Here is a 19,391-nt window from a genome sequence, read left to right as displayed (position 1 = left end):
TATCTGACACATTGTTTACTTTTCAGGACTTGCTTAATAATTTTGTTAATGATATTAGGAGTGTAGCATGATAAGTAACTGTTTGGCGCTTCATGTATTAGATGCAATCCTCACATTTTAAAATATAGTACGGTGTGTGTATGACCATGACTTTTAGAAGCATGTAGCGTCGAGCTCATGATTAAGTGAGTTACCGCCAATGGCCCAGTGTTGTTGGCGAGTTCATTCAAAGCCATGTGTTCACAGGGTATTCTTGATAGAAATAAATATACCGGTAATGGCCAAAATATCTAAGTTAAAAAGATACATAAAAGCACTGTTCATGTGTTTGTGTAAATGTGTAAATCTTCTATGAAAATGACCAACGATGAATAATAAAGGGAACACAGACAAGCTAATATAAGTACAAGCTGTGTACAAACTACAGCCTCCACGGCTGACTGTTGTACGGTAACTTGTGAGTTGTGCTTGTAGGCTGCTGACGATAGTGTAAATAGCCGCGTATGTAAATAAAGACCTTTGTGCTCTACAATAGCCGCCAGGTAGAGTTACCCAGGCTGAGTCAGTGGGTATCGTAACAATTCAAGCAGGTTTGAGTGTGAACACATGCCCTCTTTCTTTGTTTCTCGATCTTAATGTCGAATTTTTAGCCCAACAATTACATGCTACTTAATTCTATTTTAGAGGACGAGTCGCCACCCCCGCCCACAGAGGTGGACGAAGCCAACCACAGTAATGTTGAACGTACAGTCTATTGGGGATGTGTCAACAGGACGTACCATATTACAGGAGACAGAGGTAGGTATTTTGCTGTCATCATCTCACTACGATATACTGGAAAAACTCTAGACTGCAAGTTCGTCTACACATGCTTTAAGAAGAGAGAAGAAGCATGTAAACTGTAGTATATGTATATCTTTCCGATTACTCCCTATGTACCAAACTGACTGCATTTAGCCCGAATGGGGCATGAATATGCAATAAACTTCATTGTCATTGTCTGTTGAGGGGGGACGACAACGATCAAGAACGAATGTTGCTGCTATGTGAAACGGGATTGTATGTAAAATTACCCGAAAAATGCAATATGTACGACGCTATTGCGTCTATCTGGCTTTCTTAATTTGAATTATGTGATCATAGCTTTCTTACATGACATTGTGCATGTATGTATGTAGGTATGATTACTTAGCATAGTTGTTGTATTATTCATGTTGGCTTTCAGCATTCCAGATTTTCTGATTTAATAGGAAAGAGGACAAATGGGATATTGACCTTTATGGTTTAGATGTATTATCAGTTCAAGATGACAATGAAATGCTGACATGTGTACACAATGTGGACATGTGCACTCTCTGTTCTGCTATGTAATAAACATCTGTAGATTGACTTTTGTAAAGAAGTAACAAGCTTATAAACTTTGTAAAGCGAATGAAAACAAACCTGTCATTATCTTATAATATCTAGATATATCATGAAATGAAGATTACCTGGAGCACACAGAGACAATGTTTTGCCATCTAGTTTATTGTAGGTCAAAGTATATTTCAATACATGAATAGCCATATATTACTTCTACAATTGAATATCTTGTCATACACGAATAGCAAAATATACCTTCTACAATTGAACGTTTACAAAAGCTACTTTTCATACGGTATCTTCTTAATATTGATTACTCTAGTGACAAATCGAAACATTACAGACCATGGGAGTCACTCTATTTCCACATTGCCTTCGCTAGAAGCCTCTAAGTTTAACGTTACTTTACATGGGTACCCTACCTTACATTGCACACATACATGTAACACTGTATCTCATGTTACTCACCTAATTTTCTATGCTGAAATCTTCAGATTTATACACCCAAGCATTCCAAGTATTTTCAAACCGAGCTTCCAGTCTTATATAATCTTCTTTTAGCCACAGTAATGTCCTTCGTAATCACAAATCCATTGCAAAGTTGTCCAACATGGCGGCTCGTTGGACTAGACTAGTTCTCTTTCACGAACTGAGTCTTCAACACAAACTTGTGGTCCATCGTGATGAATCAAACCCTCTTCAATGGAACCTGTTCCAACAGTAAGGTCTATCAGCATTTCTGCTACCGATTCACTATAGTTAGCGCCTATAAAAAGTCCAATTTTGCGTAAAAAATTGCCAAAACGCGACAGACGCTCTTTCACTTTCTATTGACACGTACGTGGTGACCTCGCCTTGACATGGTATCCTAGCGATCTGTGACGTCAGATGCAGGTGAGGTCACACAGGTAGTAAACAAAGAGGTCATTTGTCGGTGCGCTACACGTTAATGCTCTGATTTGTAACAGAAAAGTTCAATTTCCATGAATACCATAATGAATGAATGAATGAAATCATTCATTACACATTTTTGCCTCACTGTGCTAAGTAAATATCACAACAAAACATGTTGAACATATACACTCAACAGGTAAAAATAAAAATATCATTAGATAAACTCAACTTCTCGCTTTTCAGTTTTAGTAGAAAAAAGAATATGTTTACGGTATGGTTTATTGCTCTATCTAGATACAGAAATAGCCTCCTTTTATATGTCATTATGTACATGTTCCATGAAACATTTAAAGATTTGGCAGAACAAGTGTACTTAAGAAATGAACAACTACTTCCTAGGTGACTTGCCCTTCGCTAAGCTATCTGCCTGTATCTAGCGATGATAAGGCACTGAAAATACTAACGGACTGTAAGGAAACTGTTCGTTATTAGGTTCCTGACGATCCGTCGGAGCCGCTTGCCGTGGTACAGGTACAGTCCCTGACCTCCGTGCTGTAGGGATCTGTGGTGTTGTATATGGAAGTTCCCCTGTTGTAAGAGTTGTTGTTCCTGTTAAAGCAAGAAGGGGGAGCTTTCGTTGGTATGTTGATTAATTTGCTTTACAAGAACGGACTTAAAGATCACATTGACGAACACTGGTTCACTTTGAGAAATCCTGGCATTGAAAAAAGACTGTTTGCAGTTTTCCATTTTTAGTCAATGTAAAGTATTATTTGATCTAGTTTTATCTTTGCTGGAGTAAACAAAAGGGTGTTGATAAAATAGACTAAGAGCTACTGACAAAGATAAGTACGTGCCAAACCAACTTCATGTACCAACCTCGTGTTACTGAAGATGGTGGCAGCGCAGTAGGTAGTGTCGGTGATGCTGTTGTCCTGTTTGGACGTACAAAGGGAATGACCATGCCTGGATGTACATGGCGAATAGGAGGGGCTGGTAGCGGCATACGTTCAAGATTCCTTGTGTTTAGTTGAGTAGGAGTGGATGCTGTCATATTTTGGAGTCCGTATGAGCCACCAACACCTGTAGATGCCTGAGAAACCGTTCGAGCCACTTGGGGTGGCAGTGAGGTCCCTAAGCTTGGTGCTGTGGGGATTTGTGCTGTCGTAGGTGGAAGTCCTCCTGATGTCACGGATGTTGTTCCTGTCAAAACAGAGAGTGATGTTTGTCAAGGTCTGACATAAAGTAGGAATTGGCGAAATTACCATTGCGTCATTCGTACCTCATCACCATCATCATCAGTCCCGTTCCTTTTAATCTGCAACAACTGTCATGCTGACCCAACTGTCATGCTGACCCAACTGTCATGCTGACCCAACTGTCATGCTGACCCAACTGTCATGCTGACCCAGCTGTCATGCTGACCCAGCTGTCATGCTGACCCAGCTGTCATGCTGACCCAGCTGTCATGCTGACCCAACTGTCATGCTGACCCAACTGTCATGCTGACCCAACTGTCATGCTGACCCAGCTGTCATGCTGACCCAGCTGTCATGCTGACCCAGCTGTCATGCTGACCCAGCTGTCATGCTGACCCAGCTGTCATGCTGACCCAACTGTCATGCTGACCCAACTGTCATGCTGACCCAACTGTCATGCTGACCCAACTGTCATGCTGACCCAACTGTCATGCTGACCCAACTGTCATGCTGACCCAACTGTCATGCTGACCCAGCTGTCATGCTGACCCAGCTGTCATGCTGACCCAGCTGTCATGCTGACCCAGCTGTCATGCTGACCCAACTGTCATGCTGACCCAACTGTCATGCTGACCCAACTGTCATGCTGACCCAACTGTCATGCTGACCCAACTGTCATGCTGACCCAACTGTCATGCTGACCCAACTGTCATGCTGACCCAACAATTTTTCCTTGGTGGCGCCTATCTCCTCTCCAGGACAAGGTGAATGATATAGATCAACTTTACAGGAGAGAGGTTCACCAGACCTCCGTCAGGGTGATTTGTCGTGAATCACCAACTCCAGACATGGAGATTTGTAACATCGCACACTGGGGCATGCTCCTACTCTTTTTCAAAAAGTGTGGTGGGTACTTTAACGTGTGCTGGTATGGCTCTCTACAAACACAGGACCTCCATTTATTGTCATATGCGAGGGACGGCCCTACCGAAGTACTCATTTTCACCTGAGTGAAGTGAGTAAAGAGGGGGGGATGGTCTGTACAACAGGGTAGAAAGATCATAGTGGTATTAGTTCTGGAATCTCTTTTGTAGGCCGCAATGACTTTTTTATATTGATGACATCTGCATGCCTAACAATTTTTGCCTGTTTCAAAAAAGGTTGTGACCAATGTGTAAATTATTATACAAGGAAGTTACAAAATTAGAAAATGAATGGCCAAAGTTTTTAAAGTCAATGGTGAAGATACAAAAGGATTAAAGTAAAGAATGCTTGTTTGGTGTAACATTTTTGGTGTGTTTAGTCATTTCGTTAACCTTTCTGACCAATTAGCTTTAACAATGAAGGCACTTTTTTGGCACAACTTATTTTTTGCATCAGTTCTGTAATGTTATCAATCTAATCAGTCATGTCAGTATGGCCATAATAGCACAGAAAATAAGCAGGCTTTTGAAGTCTAAACAATATTGGATATACAAATTTCTACATAGGAAGACTGTATGGTATCACCTAAGTCAAGATTAGGATTGACCGTCATCTGAGCAGTATTGATGGCTGCCTGTTGTCTGACGTTGGGTGGGTGTTGGCTCTGTGTGGTCACCACCACCGACTGGCGGCTGATGGACGTGGACGCCACCAACGACGTCGTCATGGCAACCGGAGCTTGTGCAAAGGACGGGGTCTGTGGAGGAATCTGCATTCCGCCTATCGCACCTCTTTTTGCCAGACCTTGTCGGACATACGGTAGAGTTTTCTACAGAGTGGACAGTTACAACTACTTGTTAGTTGAACAATGGTCTACCTCTATACATGTAACACTAACAGTGATAGACAATACTGTCGACTACAATTAGCAGTTCAACAAATTACTTGGCAATTAGCACCTTGGCCAATGAGATAGATTGTCGGATGTCCATCAAATATTTGCATTTTTATTTTTTTTATTTTGCATTTCTACAACCTGAGAGAGGTTGGTAAATTGTCTAGAATATGGAATCCAATATCAAACAACGTTTATAGAACCAAACGCAGTACCTACCTTCAGAAGGGGAACTAGGTACGGCTGTGGGGAGGACTTAAACTCGGTTTGCAGTTTGAGGGTGAACTCCTCTGGCTCTATCTTAGCATCCTGGGGAGGGAGCAGACACAGTTACATGTATGATATGAGAACAAGTGTCTCTAAAGCCCCGGTCACGAGAATCGTACGACGTCCTTGCGATGGCATATTACGCCTATCGCACGATGATCACAGTGGATCGCAGCTAAATCGTAAGCAAAATCAGCCATCGTAGAGCATCGCAGAGCATCGGATGATGTTCAAAATTTTTCCAGCGTCGTACGATTTTTCACTTGTGTCTCTTCTGTATAGCCGTCTGACCGTTTTTGTGCTTCTTTAACCAACAAAATGTGGACATAGCTGTTGAATACCTTCCTATAATATCTTTAACTGTAAAAATAAATTAAAAAAGACCATGACAACAAGAGTATCACAAGCAAAAGTTCAAATCAAGCTTGAGTCCTGGTATGATTATCTCGGCATGCTTGCCGGCTCTACGTGTCAGGCTCTTTCGAAGATTGTATCATGATATGCTATCAACAAAAAGATGCCATCATACAAAAATCATATCATAAGCATTATATCATATATATTTCCGACTCATAGAGCCTGCCTTTATGTTTGAGTTTTCCCCATGGTTATTACGATTATGGTAAACTGACCCAAGACCGACGAGAGCTGAGATTTGATCTAATTACAAACTCACGTGCATGAAGCGATCAAACAATTGTCTGTATCACCTGTGCGGGGCGCGCTGTTCTCTGGTTGCGATTGTGGCAGTTGCGACTGATATATTTTCCCTTTTCGTCAATATCGACAATATCAGGGAAAACTGATATTCATAAATCTAAAACCTCATCAGTAGACAAAAATTGCCGTAATGAAGTCTGCTTTGGGGGCAAATAAAATCTTACGACGATAGCGAAATTTTGAACATGCTCAAAATCCATTTCAGCTCTATTTTCGTCATAGGAGGCTCCCCGATTTACTATGATTCACCTGCGATTGACGCAGATACGCTCTAATGACCTCACCGTACGATGCACTACGATCCGTGTGACCACGGCTTCATATATTTAAACCATTGCTTCCGATTCTTCCCCGGCTTACGACGTACTGCGCTTATGCCGCGCATAAAACCTCCATCGCAGTCAATCGTACGATTCTTGTGACCGGGGCTTAACACAACATTTTAAATCAAAACAAAATTTAAACAGCTTATGCCTCCTCCTGGAATATTCAGAGTTTATCTCATGTCTTTTTAATTCTATTTCCTTAAGAAGAAAAAACTTCACATTACATGCATCAAATCATTACTTTCTGTCACTCTTCAGTATTAAACTGTGACTAGCATAAAGAAAGGGAAAATGTATATATGAGAAAACGTAGGAAAAGAAACAGACTTTAAACAATATCTAACTGTGAATTAGTCTCTTCCATTGACCTGGATAGTCATGCCTAATTAAGGACTAGTTTTACCACCTCTTAGCTCTACTTTCTGCCACTCTAGCAAGCCTGACCTTACAATATTCTTCCCCCTCACTTCCTGCCAATCTGCTGAGTGTATTCAAATAACTACGAACACACACCAACATCACAAACACACCGAAACGAAAATACTCTGTGCAGAGTCAACAACACATATTCTCAATTGCGGCCGTTTGTTCAACACAGCTCACCAGGAGATTCTGCACCAGTTCCTTGACGTTCTTGGCCCTCTCAGGCGGTTGGTTAGAACTGCTGGCCAGCTTCACCACGGTCGTAAGGAAGTTCTTACACTTCTTCACGTTCTCTATAGCCTCCGCTGTGAGGGTCAGGCTGGACTGCGCAGGTGGCTGTACCACTGCTGTACCTAAGGAACGACGAGTAGTACAAGAGCCCGATTATGTACTGATTAACTAGTTAGCTACAAATTTATATAGGTAAGGCAAATGTGCTGCTTACCCAGTGTTGAAGACATCAACGGCGAGGAGGCAGTATTACTGGCCATGGGATGTTGTTGGTTGCCCTGTGCCTCTTTGTCTTTCTTCCTTTTCTTTCCTGCACTGTTGCTGTTCCCGGATGTGCCAGCAACAACTTGGTCTTCGTTATTCGCACGTCGTCTTCTTGAATCAAGTGTTAAACCTGTACAGGTTGTGAGTGGATATTTGGGCAATGAATATAGACAGTTACTAACAGAAGGAAACCGCTGTGATGAATCTTAAGTCTTACTAATTTGGTCATGGGTGAACTGCTTATGAAGATACAGACGATAAAGAGGCAGTGTCACTACTGAGACGATGTCGCTTTCCGTGTGCACCTTTTTTCTTTTTCCTCTTCTTCCTTGCTGAACCGGTGCTGTTCCCGGACGTCCCGGCCACGACTTGGTCCTCCTTACTGGGTCCCGTGGTATCCTCTCTGCTCGGATTTGTGTGGAGTCTGCTGACTGCTAAACCTGTACAGATTGTGTGTGAATCTTAAGACCAAAGATGACGATAGCTGCAAAGACTTAGTCATGACTAATACGTTATTGGTTATGACAGCCCAATACGCCAACTAGTTGTGGAGGAAACGTGAAGTCCAAATCATCATTCCTCACATTCTGAAGAGACAGGAAGCCACATTCATTCAATGTGTTCAAACTTTGTGTCAAGCTATATTGATATTAATCAATGCAACTCTGGAAATATCAGTTGTCAACATAAAACAATAGTAAGAAGTCTTTTATTCCAAAGAAAAAATGTCTATTAAGCTACTCAAGCTCAGCAAATAGAGTAATTGTACTCAAACACGTTGGCACTATTGTTGTAGGGAATGCCTTTCTTACATTGTGCTGCTTTCCGCTGATGTTCTGCTGCCTTCAGCTGATTCTCGATGTACCCTCCGACCTTATCGTCCTTGGCCAGATCCTTCTGAGACCCGAAAGCTCGGATGCTTCCATTGTAGAGAGTAACGAACAAAGTCTCCACGCCAAGATTGTCCAGCTCATCTGACTAGAAGCAAAAATAATGAAATATAGATACAACTTTTAGTAAGTTAGCAAACCGTATCGATGATATCGTTTATATAAATCATTCAATTACTTGAGAAATAACCATGCTGAAGTTGCATTCTTATACGCACCAGTTTTTCCAGTTGTTTCAGTTTTTTCGACACTTCTGACCATGTTTTCACTTGCGTCTCTTTGCCCCTTCTGTCTTCCGCTGCTTTGTTGCATCCCTTCTTTTCCTCGGCAGTCAGATTCTTCCAGCTCTCACCGATTTCCTTATTGGCACCGACGAGGGAAAAGCCTCGGTTGTCTGCAAAGAGGAGCGAGGCGGTTTACTCCACATTATGCAAGGGTTCACCGAATTCACAGTCTACCATAATTCAGAAAATGCTGAGTGCTATAGATCGTTTGTCACTTGTTAGGCTCGGCAATAAGGGTGAAGGAAGGTAGCAGAAGTCTATCTCAGTAAGTTGGGGGATCAGAATGCTTCAATAGCCTAACAGCGCCATTCTAAATCCTTTGTGCTCGTTTTATGATGACTATTATATATCTTCATCTCGCCTCTTTTCTTCGGCATCTGTTCCCTGTAGTACTCATGGTATCCCGTGACCCTCCTCTTCTTCACCACCATGTCGTTTGCCGGAGGTCTCCGCTTACTGCCGCCTTTACTCTCACGGTAATTCCCGATGAAGTTCTGAAAGGACGTTACATGAACCAATTCATTTCTGTTCGGGACATGAAAAAGGATCAAATAACATATGGTATACATAATTAAGCACAGTAAAATCAACATTCATGTGGAATAAATATATATACGGGAACCGGGACTGTTGGCCCAACGTTAACGTTTTAACGTTACCTCATGTCATATTTGACTGCATTCCATGATTATTGTAAGTTGTAAGTATAGCATAAGTCAGGTCACGTATGTTTCACATAATGTTCCTTTTGACCATTTTCTACATTTTTATAAACAAATCAGACAGACTACATGGACTAGACTATAAACCGTGCGAAAAAGTTGCTCGTAGGTTGTAAGGTCCAGATACAATGATGAGGCTGCTCAGTAAATTCAGGGAAGTATTGGATGCCTTCACAATGTTCCGGTGTCAAGTTCCTTATCACATTGATTGCATTGTTCCTTGTCAGTATACCATTGCTTTTCTGAAAACATCAAATGTTTGCTGTGTAATTTTTTTTCAGCCTAGTGAAAGCAAGACAATTGATAATACCTTGACTTTGGCTTCTGTTTTTCCGCTCTCTGTCGCTGCTTCTTGTATCAGCGGACAGTTCTTTCTCGCCACAGTCATTCCTCTTTCTTCATAAAACCGGACAAGAACTGGGTCGTACTCCTTACTGAGCCTGGACGGTCTCTGCAAATAAGTGTTTGTAAATTTTAAGTGAATGCGTTGATGGCATTGGCAGCATTATACTTTTTATCAATACTCTATTGGAAGAAAAAGACTCTTCAACTACTAAAGAATGTAGACTTGTATCCCATAGGACTGCATAAACATCTTTTTGTAACATTACCCCAAACCTATAGACCAGAAATTTCAAATAAATAAAAAGTTGTAAAATAATTCACGCAATCATTGCCTTGCCCATCTTTTCGAGAAGAGAGAAATGTTCGACAATGTGGTGAAACCTTCACGAAATCCTAATAAGCCACAACTCACATCGTTGAATTCTTCGTCACCATCTTCATTTAATGAGTCATCGTCACTGGTGGTATGATCTGTATGCGAGGTCCTGTCCTCCGCCATTTCTGTATGCTTAAACCGATAATACAAAAGTATCTAATTAACACAGAGCTATTAGATTTAGCGAAAGTAACTAAATGGAAAGCTTTCATGGCATTTTTCATCCGAATTTAAAAACAAAGATTGATCTGTGCTTGATATCTATGAAATATGCCTTTCGTAAATATACTGGTGGTCTCATCACGCTAGTACATCACCGGATATTGAAATTGTTTGTGCACAACCAGAAATATAATCTACATGAAAAATACAAAACCTTATGAAATATGAATTCCGACTGCATTTGCGCGGTTTCATTTTCGGCATGACCACCCCATAGCCTAGCCTGGGTACCATCCGGAAAGTAGTTGATGATGACTGGTTTATTCAAACACATATAATATACATGACCCAGATAGCAGCCCTAAGGCTGAATTGATAGGCACATTTACATTTACAATTGCAATAAAATACATATTGTCATCATTAAAACAGGTATTCTACCGACTAACACCATTAAGCAATCTAAAAACTATTCACACAGAGTCATCGTTTAGCAGGGAAACCATATAGTTAATCGGGCTTCTCTTGAAACGAGTAGTGTTCGCTTTCAGAGTCTGGAGCCTGTTACTAGACCGAGTCTCTCTACCTGAGATCTCCCCACGGCATGGTGGGAGCCAGTTTCTGTAGATCGGGGATCTCCAGATGGAACTAGCATACGTTCTGCACAGTTCCTCTCGTCTCTGAGACAGTGGTGTGAGAGAGAGTTCAGTGAGTGCAGAGCTGTAGCAGGTGTAGTTCTGTCCAAGGATTATCTTACATGCTCTCTTCTGTACTCTCTCTATTGACCTAGATTCAGCAACGGTCAAACCTGGATGCCATACTTGGCATACGTATTCTAAAACCGGGCGAACAAAACCAATGTAGACAAGAACAAGGTCACAGGTAGTCAGGCAATACTTGGACAGTGTTCTTAATACCCCCTTCACATTATATACGATCTTCGGACGTTCTTCGCGATCGCAGGAAGGTCGGCTGATTTTAAGATCTTAAGATGGTCTTGCGTATTTTTCGCCTCAAAACTGTCCCCCTCACATATACGCGAGGCTCGTGAGATCGACGGTGAATAAATCTATGATAATAAACCTCCCATGACCTCTTGCACGCGGACAAGGTAACACAAAACGTTCCTAAAAAAAGGCAAGAGATCAATAAATGTTGCTTATTTTGTTGTCGTAATCTTTTTAAACAATGAATGGAATGCGCGGGCATAATAGAAATGACGCAATAAAAGAAAGTGTGTCACAAAGTCAGCCTACATACTGCCACAGGGGCCACAATGTTAGAATTACCCTCGCATTCCCAGAAATTCAATATTTGTAAACAAACGGAAGTCGGACGAACGTCGCCCGAACGTTGCCCAACTGACGGGCGTTCGCCATCCGATTTACGCTCGATGATTAATAACTATGTCTTTGCTCGCCTATCGGTCTTCAATCGTTGGATTGACGCAAGACTATTGACCGATACCCTTGCAAGGTACGCACGATTTGTACGCACAATCTGCGACTCGGTAACAGCTGTGCGATTTTGGAGATTTCCTCCGACTAGTCGCATATGTTAAGAACATGTTTCGCTGCACCGCGACCGTCGTAAGACTCCTGGAAACTGCCGGCGATCCCTAAAAATCGCAAGATGATCGTGAGAACACCGGACGTCTTACTCACGAAAATGTCAATCAGAGTTCGTAAACTAGTCTTCCGATCGAATCGCGCCTATTGATGATCTTTATTTGCATGTTCCTGCCCATGTGGGCTAAATGCAGCAAATCCCATGATGGGATACTAATTATAAAGACTAAGTACTATAACATGTAGTATTACAATTGAATAAACAATACATCTGCAACTAAGCTATCACTATATCTAACGTTTACATGACTCTTCCCTTTTCTTAAAACATGTGTATACGAACTCACAGAGTTTTTGTTGTACAAAGGTATCTGTGGTTGTCATTATATGTACAAACAGGTTGTCGTTGGTTAACTCTTTACATCGTGTATCTACTACATTCAGAGCACTGATAAAAGACTTGCGCATGTCAGTGTATAAAGGACACTCTAATATAAAATGGACTTCATTCTCTATACGGTTGGAGTTACAAAGTGTACAGAGTCTATTATTCGGAGGAGTCTGGTTGTATCTTCCCACTTCAATTTGTAGGGGATGGTCACTGATTCTTAATCTAGCCATGGCTCGGCGATGGTTGAAATTCTGAATATTAAGGTACTGTTCTCTTTCGTAGGTATGTTTGATTTTTCTATATGTTCTTAGTTTGTTTCCTTGGTTTCCGGTCCTACCACTGGAGTTCAGCCCTGAGTGAAAGGTTTGAAGGTAAATGTCCTTCAGTCTTTGCTTCACCTCCGACTGAATTGATGGTATATCTCGACCGTTGTTTAACAATAGGTATGCATAACCCGACTCCTCCAAAATCTTACATACATTAGATAGCCAGCATGGTATATTGCGTCCGTGTAGGTCTTGTTGTACAAGAAATGCTTCATATTGTATGCTATTTGTCGGTACTTCTCTAGTTAATCTATAATAATAAGAAAATAGTCTACTGAGAGCCTCGATCCATAGAGGGAATCTTCCTAGCTCCGCTCTAGTAGCGAGATTACTGGCATTTCTTCTTACACCTAAGACAACTTTACAGAACTTTAGATGCGCTTGCTCTAATGGAGAATTGTCGTTTAAACTAGCATTGCTCCACACTTCTGCACCATACAATAATATTGGCACAATACAAGCGTCAAATAACTTACATTGCAGTGGTACTGAAGCATTGTTTCCTCCAAGAGTTGTTCTTATGCTAAATAGCGCCCTTAGTGCCTTCTTTTGGAGGGTTTTCATTGCTGTGTTGAATTTACACCCCGCCGTAAATACTACGCCTAAATAACAGTACGAGGATACCACTTCTATGTCTTTGTCGAATAAGCAAAATTTATAGTTTGATAACAATCGTCCCTTACGATTAAAAACAATGATTTTCGTTTTCTTTAAGTTTACTGTTAGTTTCCATTTATTGCAGTAAAGGCCGAGAACATTGATTGCGTTCTGTAGGCCACGTTGACTTGTTGACAACATGACAACGTCATCGGCATAAAATAAACTTGATATTTTGGATGAATGAAGTAGAGGGGTATCTGGGTCTCCTGTATTGAGATCGTTAACTAAATCACTAACGTACAGATTAAATAGCGAGGGGCTTAAAACACATCCCTGTCTCACGCCAATCTCTACAGGGAAATTTTCACTCAGACCTATACTAGTTTTTACACAGGCTTCTGAGTTACTATATAAACTTTTGATGATATGAAAGAATTTCCCCGAGATGTCATTGGATAGAAGTTTGAATAGAAGACCCTGGTGCCAAACTGAATCGAAAGCTTCGAAAGATCAATAAAACAAGCGAAGAGGCGTTTTCCGGACTGTGTGTACTTGGAGATAAGGGTTTTCAATATAAAGATATTATCTGCTGTTCTGTATTTTTTTCTGAATCCTGTTTGGTTGGGTTTTAAAATTTCGTTATCTTCCATGAAAGTAGTAAGTCTTTTGTTTAGAATTGAACTAAATAATTTTCCCAGACAGCTAGAAATTGCAATACCCCGATAATTGTTTGGATCATCTTTTCTACCTGACTTGTGTATTGGAACTATGTAGCTGCTGGACCAGTCTTGTGGGAAGATTCCTGTTTCGAGAACGTTATTGAACAGTTTTGTAAGAGGACGTAATAGAAGTGTTTTCCCCCCTTTTAACATTTCATTAATTATCATGTCTTCCCCGCCTGCCTTTTTGGTTTTGAGTGCTTGAATGGCTTTACCAGTTTCATATTCCGTAATTTGGTAATCTAAGGGCCCTTCATTTGAATCATATTTTTGTAGAACTTTTAATTTGTTTAATAAAACTTTTTCGAATTTGGAATCAAAGACCTGTTTTTCTAATCTAGACCTGCTGTGTAGAGATTTAAAGTGTTCAACCCAGGTGTCTGTTGGTATATTTTCTTGGTTCGTTGATTTGTCATTCTTTAGTTTTTTAAGTAGATTCCAAAACGCTGTTGGGTTGTTGTCCTGTAGTTTTTGTAATTGCATTAAACAATTATTTTCATGTTCCCTCTTACGTCTTCGAGTAAGTTTGTTAAATTCTTTCTTTTTCCGGAAATAGCTGCCTCTTATGACTGGGTTCTTAGGGTTACGCATGAGTAGGTATCTTAAATTTCGCAGCTCGTTTCGCGCCTCAAAGCAAGATTTGTCAAACCAGCTTTTGTTTCTTTTAGATTGCCTTGGTTTCTTCTTGCATTTTTCTTGTAGAGACATTCTTCCCGCTGTTATTAATATTTCTTGAAGTTTTCGCACGTTTTGTTCAATGTCGGCTTTAGTTGAAGTAATGTTTTCATTTAACGCCATGAAATCTGCTAATTTTCTATGGATTATCGGGCAACTTAGGGCCTCTACAAATTTTTCGTTGGAGTCAGGACCCCAAACAAATTTATCTGGGAAAAGACGCAAATTTGATGTTGCCTTTTTTGTACTTTCGGGAGAGCTTGACGATGAACTAATATTCAGGGAGATCATACAGTGATCTGAGAAATCTGTTAACGGATGCACTTTGAAGGTATTGATATAATGGAACAGAGTACTGCTTGAGATGACGTAGTCCACTGTGCTGCATCCATTCGGCTGGTAGCACGTGAATCTACCACTCAAGTCTCCCAGTATCCTCCCGTTCAATATACGTACATCAGATTGTGTGCACAAATCTATCAGGCTTCTGCCGAAAGCATTTGCAGGATTTTTATCTGAAAAGTTTCTAGGAATGTTAATATTACTAAGCATTTCGGGCTCGAGATCTGAATCTAAGGGGTCATCTTCGTTAAAGTCTGTTAAGGAACCTAGCCTGCTGTTAAAGTCTCCCCCCATAATGACGTAACCTTTGGAGGAAAACAGTGCTAAATCTTGCTCTAAAACATCAAAGATAGAGTCTTCCGCCCTTTTGTGAACGGTCGAATAAATGGGACTTATATAAACTATGCATAGAAAAACATCTTTGGATAAACCTAAGAGACCTTTTGATATGCGAATCCAGAGCAAGTCACTGCAATCAGAAGTGCCCCGTTCTCTTTTGATGTACTTATCTATTTCTTGTCTAAAGTAAAATATTATACCTCCTGAGTTTCTTCTGGCCTTTTGTTGTTTCTGTCTTAGTGATGAGAAATGATAAAAATTTGGAATGTCAACTTCTGATGATTCGTTACTCCAAGTTTCAATAAGGGCAAAGAGATCTAGTTTTTCTAAACTACTTCTAAAATTATCTACTTCAAGTTTTCTACCTAAACCGTGCACATTCCAAAATCCTATGTTCAATGAACCATTGGACATGTCTTATAAACAATTTAGTATTTTATCCCTACCTTTACGATAATATTAGTACGTTACCTTGCTAGTAATAGTTTGATCTACCTCTAAGATAATGGATGTATCTGACTACTCTCGTCTTACTGTTATCCATCTCACATATTCCATAGTTGTTATTAAATCGCTTTTCATCATACCTTCAAGGGTGACCAGTTAGTAACGCATGTGCTCATAGTATCGCCAGTCTGGATACCTCTGAGCGAACTCCGGAGGAACCCACGGCCGTGGATCTCTCTGGGTCTCTGGATACCAGTCCATGTACATGTGTTCGAAGTTGGGGACGAATGGAGGGAACGGGCGTGGCGGGACGGCTGCGTCACGTTGGTACGGTGGGTGCGACCAGCTGGATGGGCGTCGTCTATCGTCGGTTGGTCTCGGGGGTTGCCACGGTGCGTCACAGCCCCGACCGGCTGCTGTAGGTTCCATGCTGCGGGGTTCAGGTGGGAGCTGGTCTGTTGCTGTGGGTTCCCTATTACGGGGTTCGGCAGGGTGTCGGTTGGCTGCCCTGTAGCGCTGGCCGCTCCTTGTGGGTTGCACGTTCTCTGTGTTGCGTCCGTTATCATTGCTCTGTTGTGAGGACATTGACGGACTTGTAATACGGGTGCGAGGGTTACGGTCGCTCCTTCCGTTTCTTCTGTCGTAGACCCCAAGACCTACTTTGGGGTGGATGGCAGACTTCCAGTTCGCTGCCATTACCTTTAGCCCTCCTTTGTTGAGGTGGTACCCGTCGTGTCGGTACAGGTATTGTTTGATCTGTCTACCAACCCCAAGATTGTCGTTGTTTGCTATAGTAAGAAAGGGCGTTTCCTGACCAAGGATCTGGAGGAATGAGTTGACATCGCGTGTCACTTCCATCAAGTGACTGTCGTCCCTGGGTGGGACTGTTGACATCACGATAGCTGCATTTGGGTACTTAGTGTGGGTGGTGTTGACTAGCTCTCTGAGGTTTTCCGTCACTCCATTTGCTGCCTTCTCTTGTCTAATGTCATTGGTCCCCACGTGGAACACTATACATTTGGGGTCAAGGTCAGCAGTGCTCTTGATCATGACAGAGGCCTGAGGGATAGTCATCGCTGTGTATTTTGTAACTCCTTTACCGGGGTACAGCATGTTTGGGATTATACCCTTTGTGTTGGAGTCACCAATGATGACTATTTCTGCCCGTGTCTGATTGTCATTGTGCCGCCGGTTAGGTGTCGGGCCTCTCTGTGGTTTGTTTCCGTTGTGTGAGCTGGCTGGGACATCGCCGTTAGTTGTCTGTTCTTGTGGTGGTGTATTCTCTGTTAGTGGAAGGAACCTGTTGTTTGTCGGGATGTTGGGTACTGTTGTTACATCACCAATGCATGGTTCGCCTTCATTGAGTGTTTGAGGAGCCGCCGGTGTGTTGTCACTTTGTGTTGCCATGGAGACGACGTTTTTGACACCTTTCTCTTCCAGGGCCGCTATTCTGTGTCGCAAGTTTTTGTTTTCTGCCTCAAGGGATCTCACTCGTCTTTTTAGCACCTCAATGTCACTCTCCTTCGCCATCTTGTCACCGGGCGCTTCCTTTGTGTCAGACAATAGGCGGTTTTCAATGTGTGCAATGCGCGCCGCCAACATGTCTACCGCATTGTTTTCCTTTGTGATCCTGGTGCTAAGGATAGCTTCAAGTTTGTCAACGCTGTTTTGAAGCGATGCGATTTGGTCATCATCTCTAGTTTTTCTGTCACTAGGCGATGATGCCGTTCTGTTGTTATTACCGTCATCGACAACTTGCTTCGGGACGGTTTCCTCACGTACGTCTGTTTCCTCCTGCACGACAGCCGGGCATTGTGTCTTGAGTTTACCGGTGGTATCAGTGGAGCATACAATACACACATATTCACTGTCTTCATTCTGAATAAGTTCACAGAGAGAGGATTCGTGTAGGTCCGTACATGCATAGTGGTACCATTTGTAGCATACGTTACACTGCATGACTCCTTCGTCTTCTGGGCCTGGGCGGTTACATTTGATGCAAACTGTGTCCTCACAACGGACTTCGGTGTCTGGGACTATTGTCGGTGGATGGATCAGCTGTTTCAACTGTTCAAAAGTGTACATGGTCCATAGATAGTACGCCGATCCTTGAACAAGTATCTTACACGTAGTTCGGTACACATGTAAGGTAACTGATCCGACGGCTTCGTTTGTGTCGGGCGCAAGAAACGGTACTGCCAGCTGGTGGGCATTATTGGACTCTTTGTCCACTGAGCTTGTGCCGTAGTGCGCTTCGATGGCTTTTACCCACTGTTCTACTGAACCTACTGGGAGATAGACATTTGCACTGCCATTGTTGAATTGCACGAAGTATTCGCCATTTGGCTTTGCTTTCTTGTCACGTTTAGTAGGCTCGACTATCCGGTTTGATTGGTCGTAGAGTTCTCGTCGGTGTTTGTCCGAGAGTATATAGAAGGCCTTGCTTACCTCAGCAAACTTCTGTCGAGCTGTGTTCAACAGGCGCTTATCCTTGGTCGTGTTGGTCGTTTCCTCGTAATTCTTCACTTTCGCTTTGTAGGCATGAACGATTTCTTCTTCAGTAGCGTCGGTGGTTGTCTCGAGTAGTCGATAAAGCTCACCAGGTGCTCCGGTTTCTCGCGCGTCGGTCGCCATTTTGTCCGCGTGGGTCTTTGTTCCTTAGTTGCGGATGTTCTTCAAGCAGAAATTTCGCCTTTACAACTTTTCAAATCCCATATGATAAGCCAAAACTTGAAGATATTAGGTACAGTTACCTAGCGTACATATCCATACGCGATTACAAGCACACAATTATCGTAAAGGTAGGGAAAACTTCAGTTCAAGCGGAGCGCTCTGACAGACACGTCTGCCTCGCCGCCATCTTGACAATATGTGAAGGGGGTATAACATGTACAGTCTTCTGCTTCCCTTCCCTACAATCCCTTCAACATGTTTCGTCCACCTGAGGTTGCTTTGCAATGTAAGACCTAAAATACGTGCAAACTCGACGACCTCCAGCTGTGTAGGACCAACTGTGATCACAGGTGGGGGTGGGGGGTGCTTCATGAAACAGAACACGAGGACTTTACATTTCGGCGGATTTAATGTCATGTGGTTGTCATCAGTCCAACGGGCTAAGCCGTCAATGTCATCTTGGATGGTTGGCGCACTGAGCACGTGTCGTGGCTCCAACAACGACAGGTCGTCGACATACTTGAAAGTGTCTGCTGTAGATTGATCGGCAGGAACCGCGTCATTCACAAGTACCAAGAAGATCAATGGCCCTAGCTTGGTACCTTGAGGTACTCCACATGTTAATGTCTGCCATTCGGAAACTTCACCTTGGTACTTGACGCGCTGGCGCCGTTCGGTGAGAAAACTGATGATCCATGGAACGACAGACGGGCGCACTCCGAGCTCGATCATTTTGTTGACGGCAGTTTGGTGATGGACAGAGTCAAAGGCGCGTGTGAAATCCGTGAGCACTAGTGTTGACACATGGCTTCGTTTGTCGGCTGTTTCCAGCAGCTTGTGTGTCAGGAGCGTAAGGTAGTGTGTGGTCGACCGGCCACGCAGGGATCCATACTGGCGCGGGTCTACACTAGGAAGTATGTCCTTGACACCAGTCTGTAACGATACCTTCGCACACCTTGGCAAACACTGATGTCAGTGAGATGGGTCTTAACTTTGACAGACTAGGCGGCATTTCCTTCGGGACCGG

General features: G+C 42.4%; 2 protein-coding genes across 2 annotated transcripts; both read right to left on the bottom strand.

Moving 5' to 3' along the window:
* Positions 1-1,661: 1,661 nt before the first annotated feature.
* On the bottom strand, positions 1,662-7,628 carry LOC118407947 (transcription initiation factor TFIID subunit 4-like). Its single transcript, XM_035808521.1, has 6 exons — positions 7,456-7,628; positions 7,191-7,363; positions 5,494-5,583; positions 4,965-5,208; positions 3,136-3,459; positions 1,662-2,865 (listed from the first exon to the last, which is right to left on the bottom strand). The coding sequence occupies exons 1-6, from the start codon at positions 7,499-7,501 to the stop codon at positions 2,690-2,692; spliced, it is 1,053 nt and encodes a 350-aa protein (XP_035664414.1). The 5' UTR covers positions 7,502-7,628; the 3' UTR covers positions 1,662-2,689.
* Positions 7,629-15,360: 7,732 nt separating this feature from the next.
* Positions 15,361-18,541, bottom strand: LOC118407946. The gene has a single exon (XM_035808520.1). It carries the CDS (start codon positions 18,323-18,325, stop codon positions 15,848-15,850), a length of 2,478 nt encoding a protein of 825 aa, XP_035664413.1. The 5' UTR covers positions 18,326-18,541; the 3' UTR covers positions 15,361-15,847.
* Between the last annotated feature and the right edge of the window lie 850 nt (positions 18,542-19,391).

The sequence above is a fragment of the Branchiostoma floridae genome, unplaced genomic scaffold (genome assembly GCF_000003815.2).
Source record: "Branchiostoma floridae strain S238N-H82 unplaced genomic scaffold, Bfl_VNyyK Sc7u5tJ_1501, whole genome shotgun sequence".
Lineage (NCBI taxonomy): Eukaryota > Metazoa > Chordata > Leptocardii > Amphioxiformes > Branchiostomatidae > Branchiostoma > Branchiostoma floridae.
This window is presented reverse-complemented; position numbering and strand designations above follow the sequence as displayed.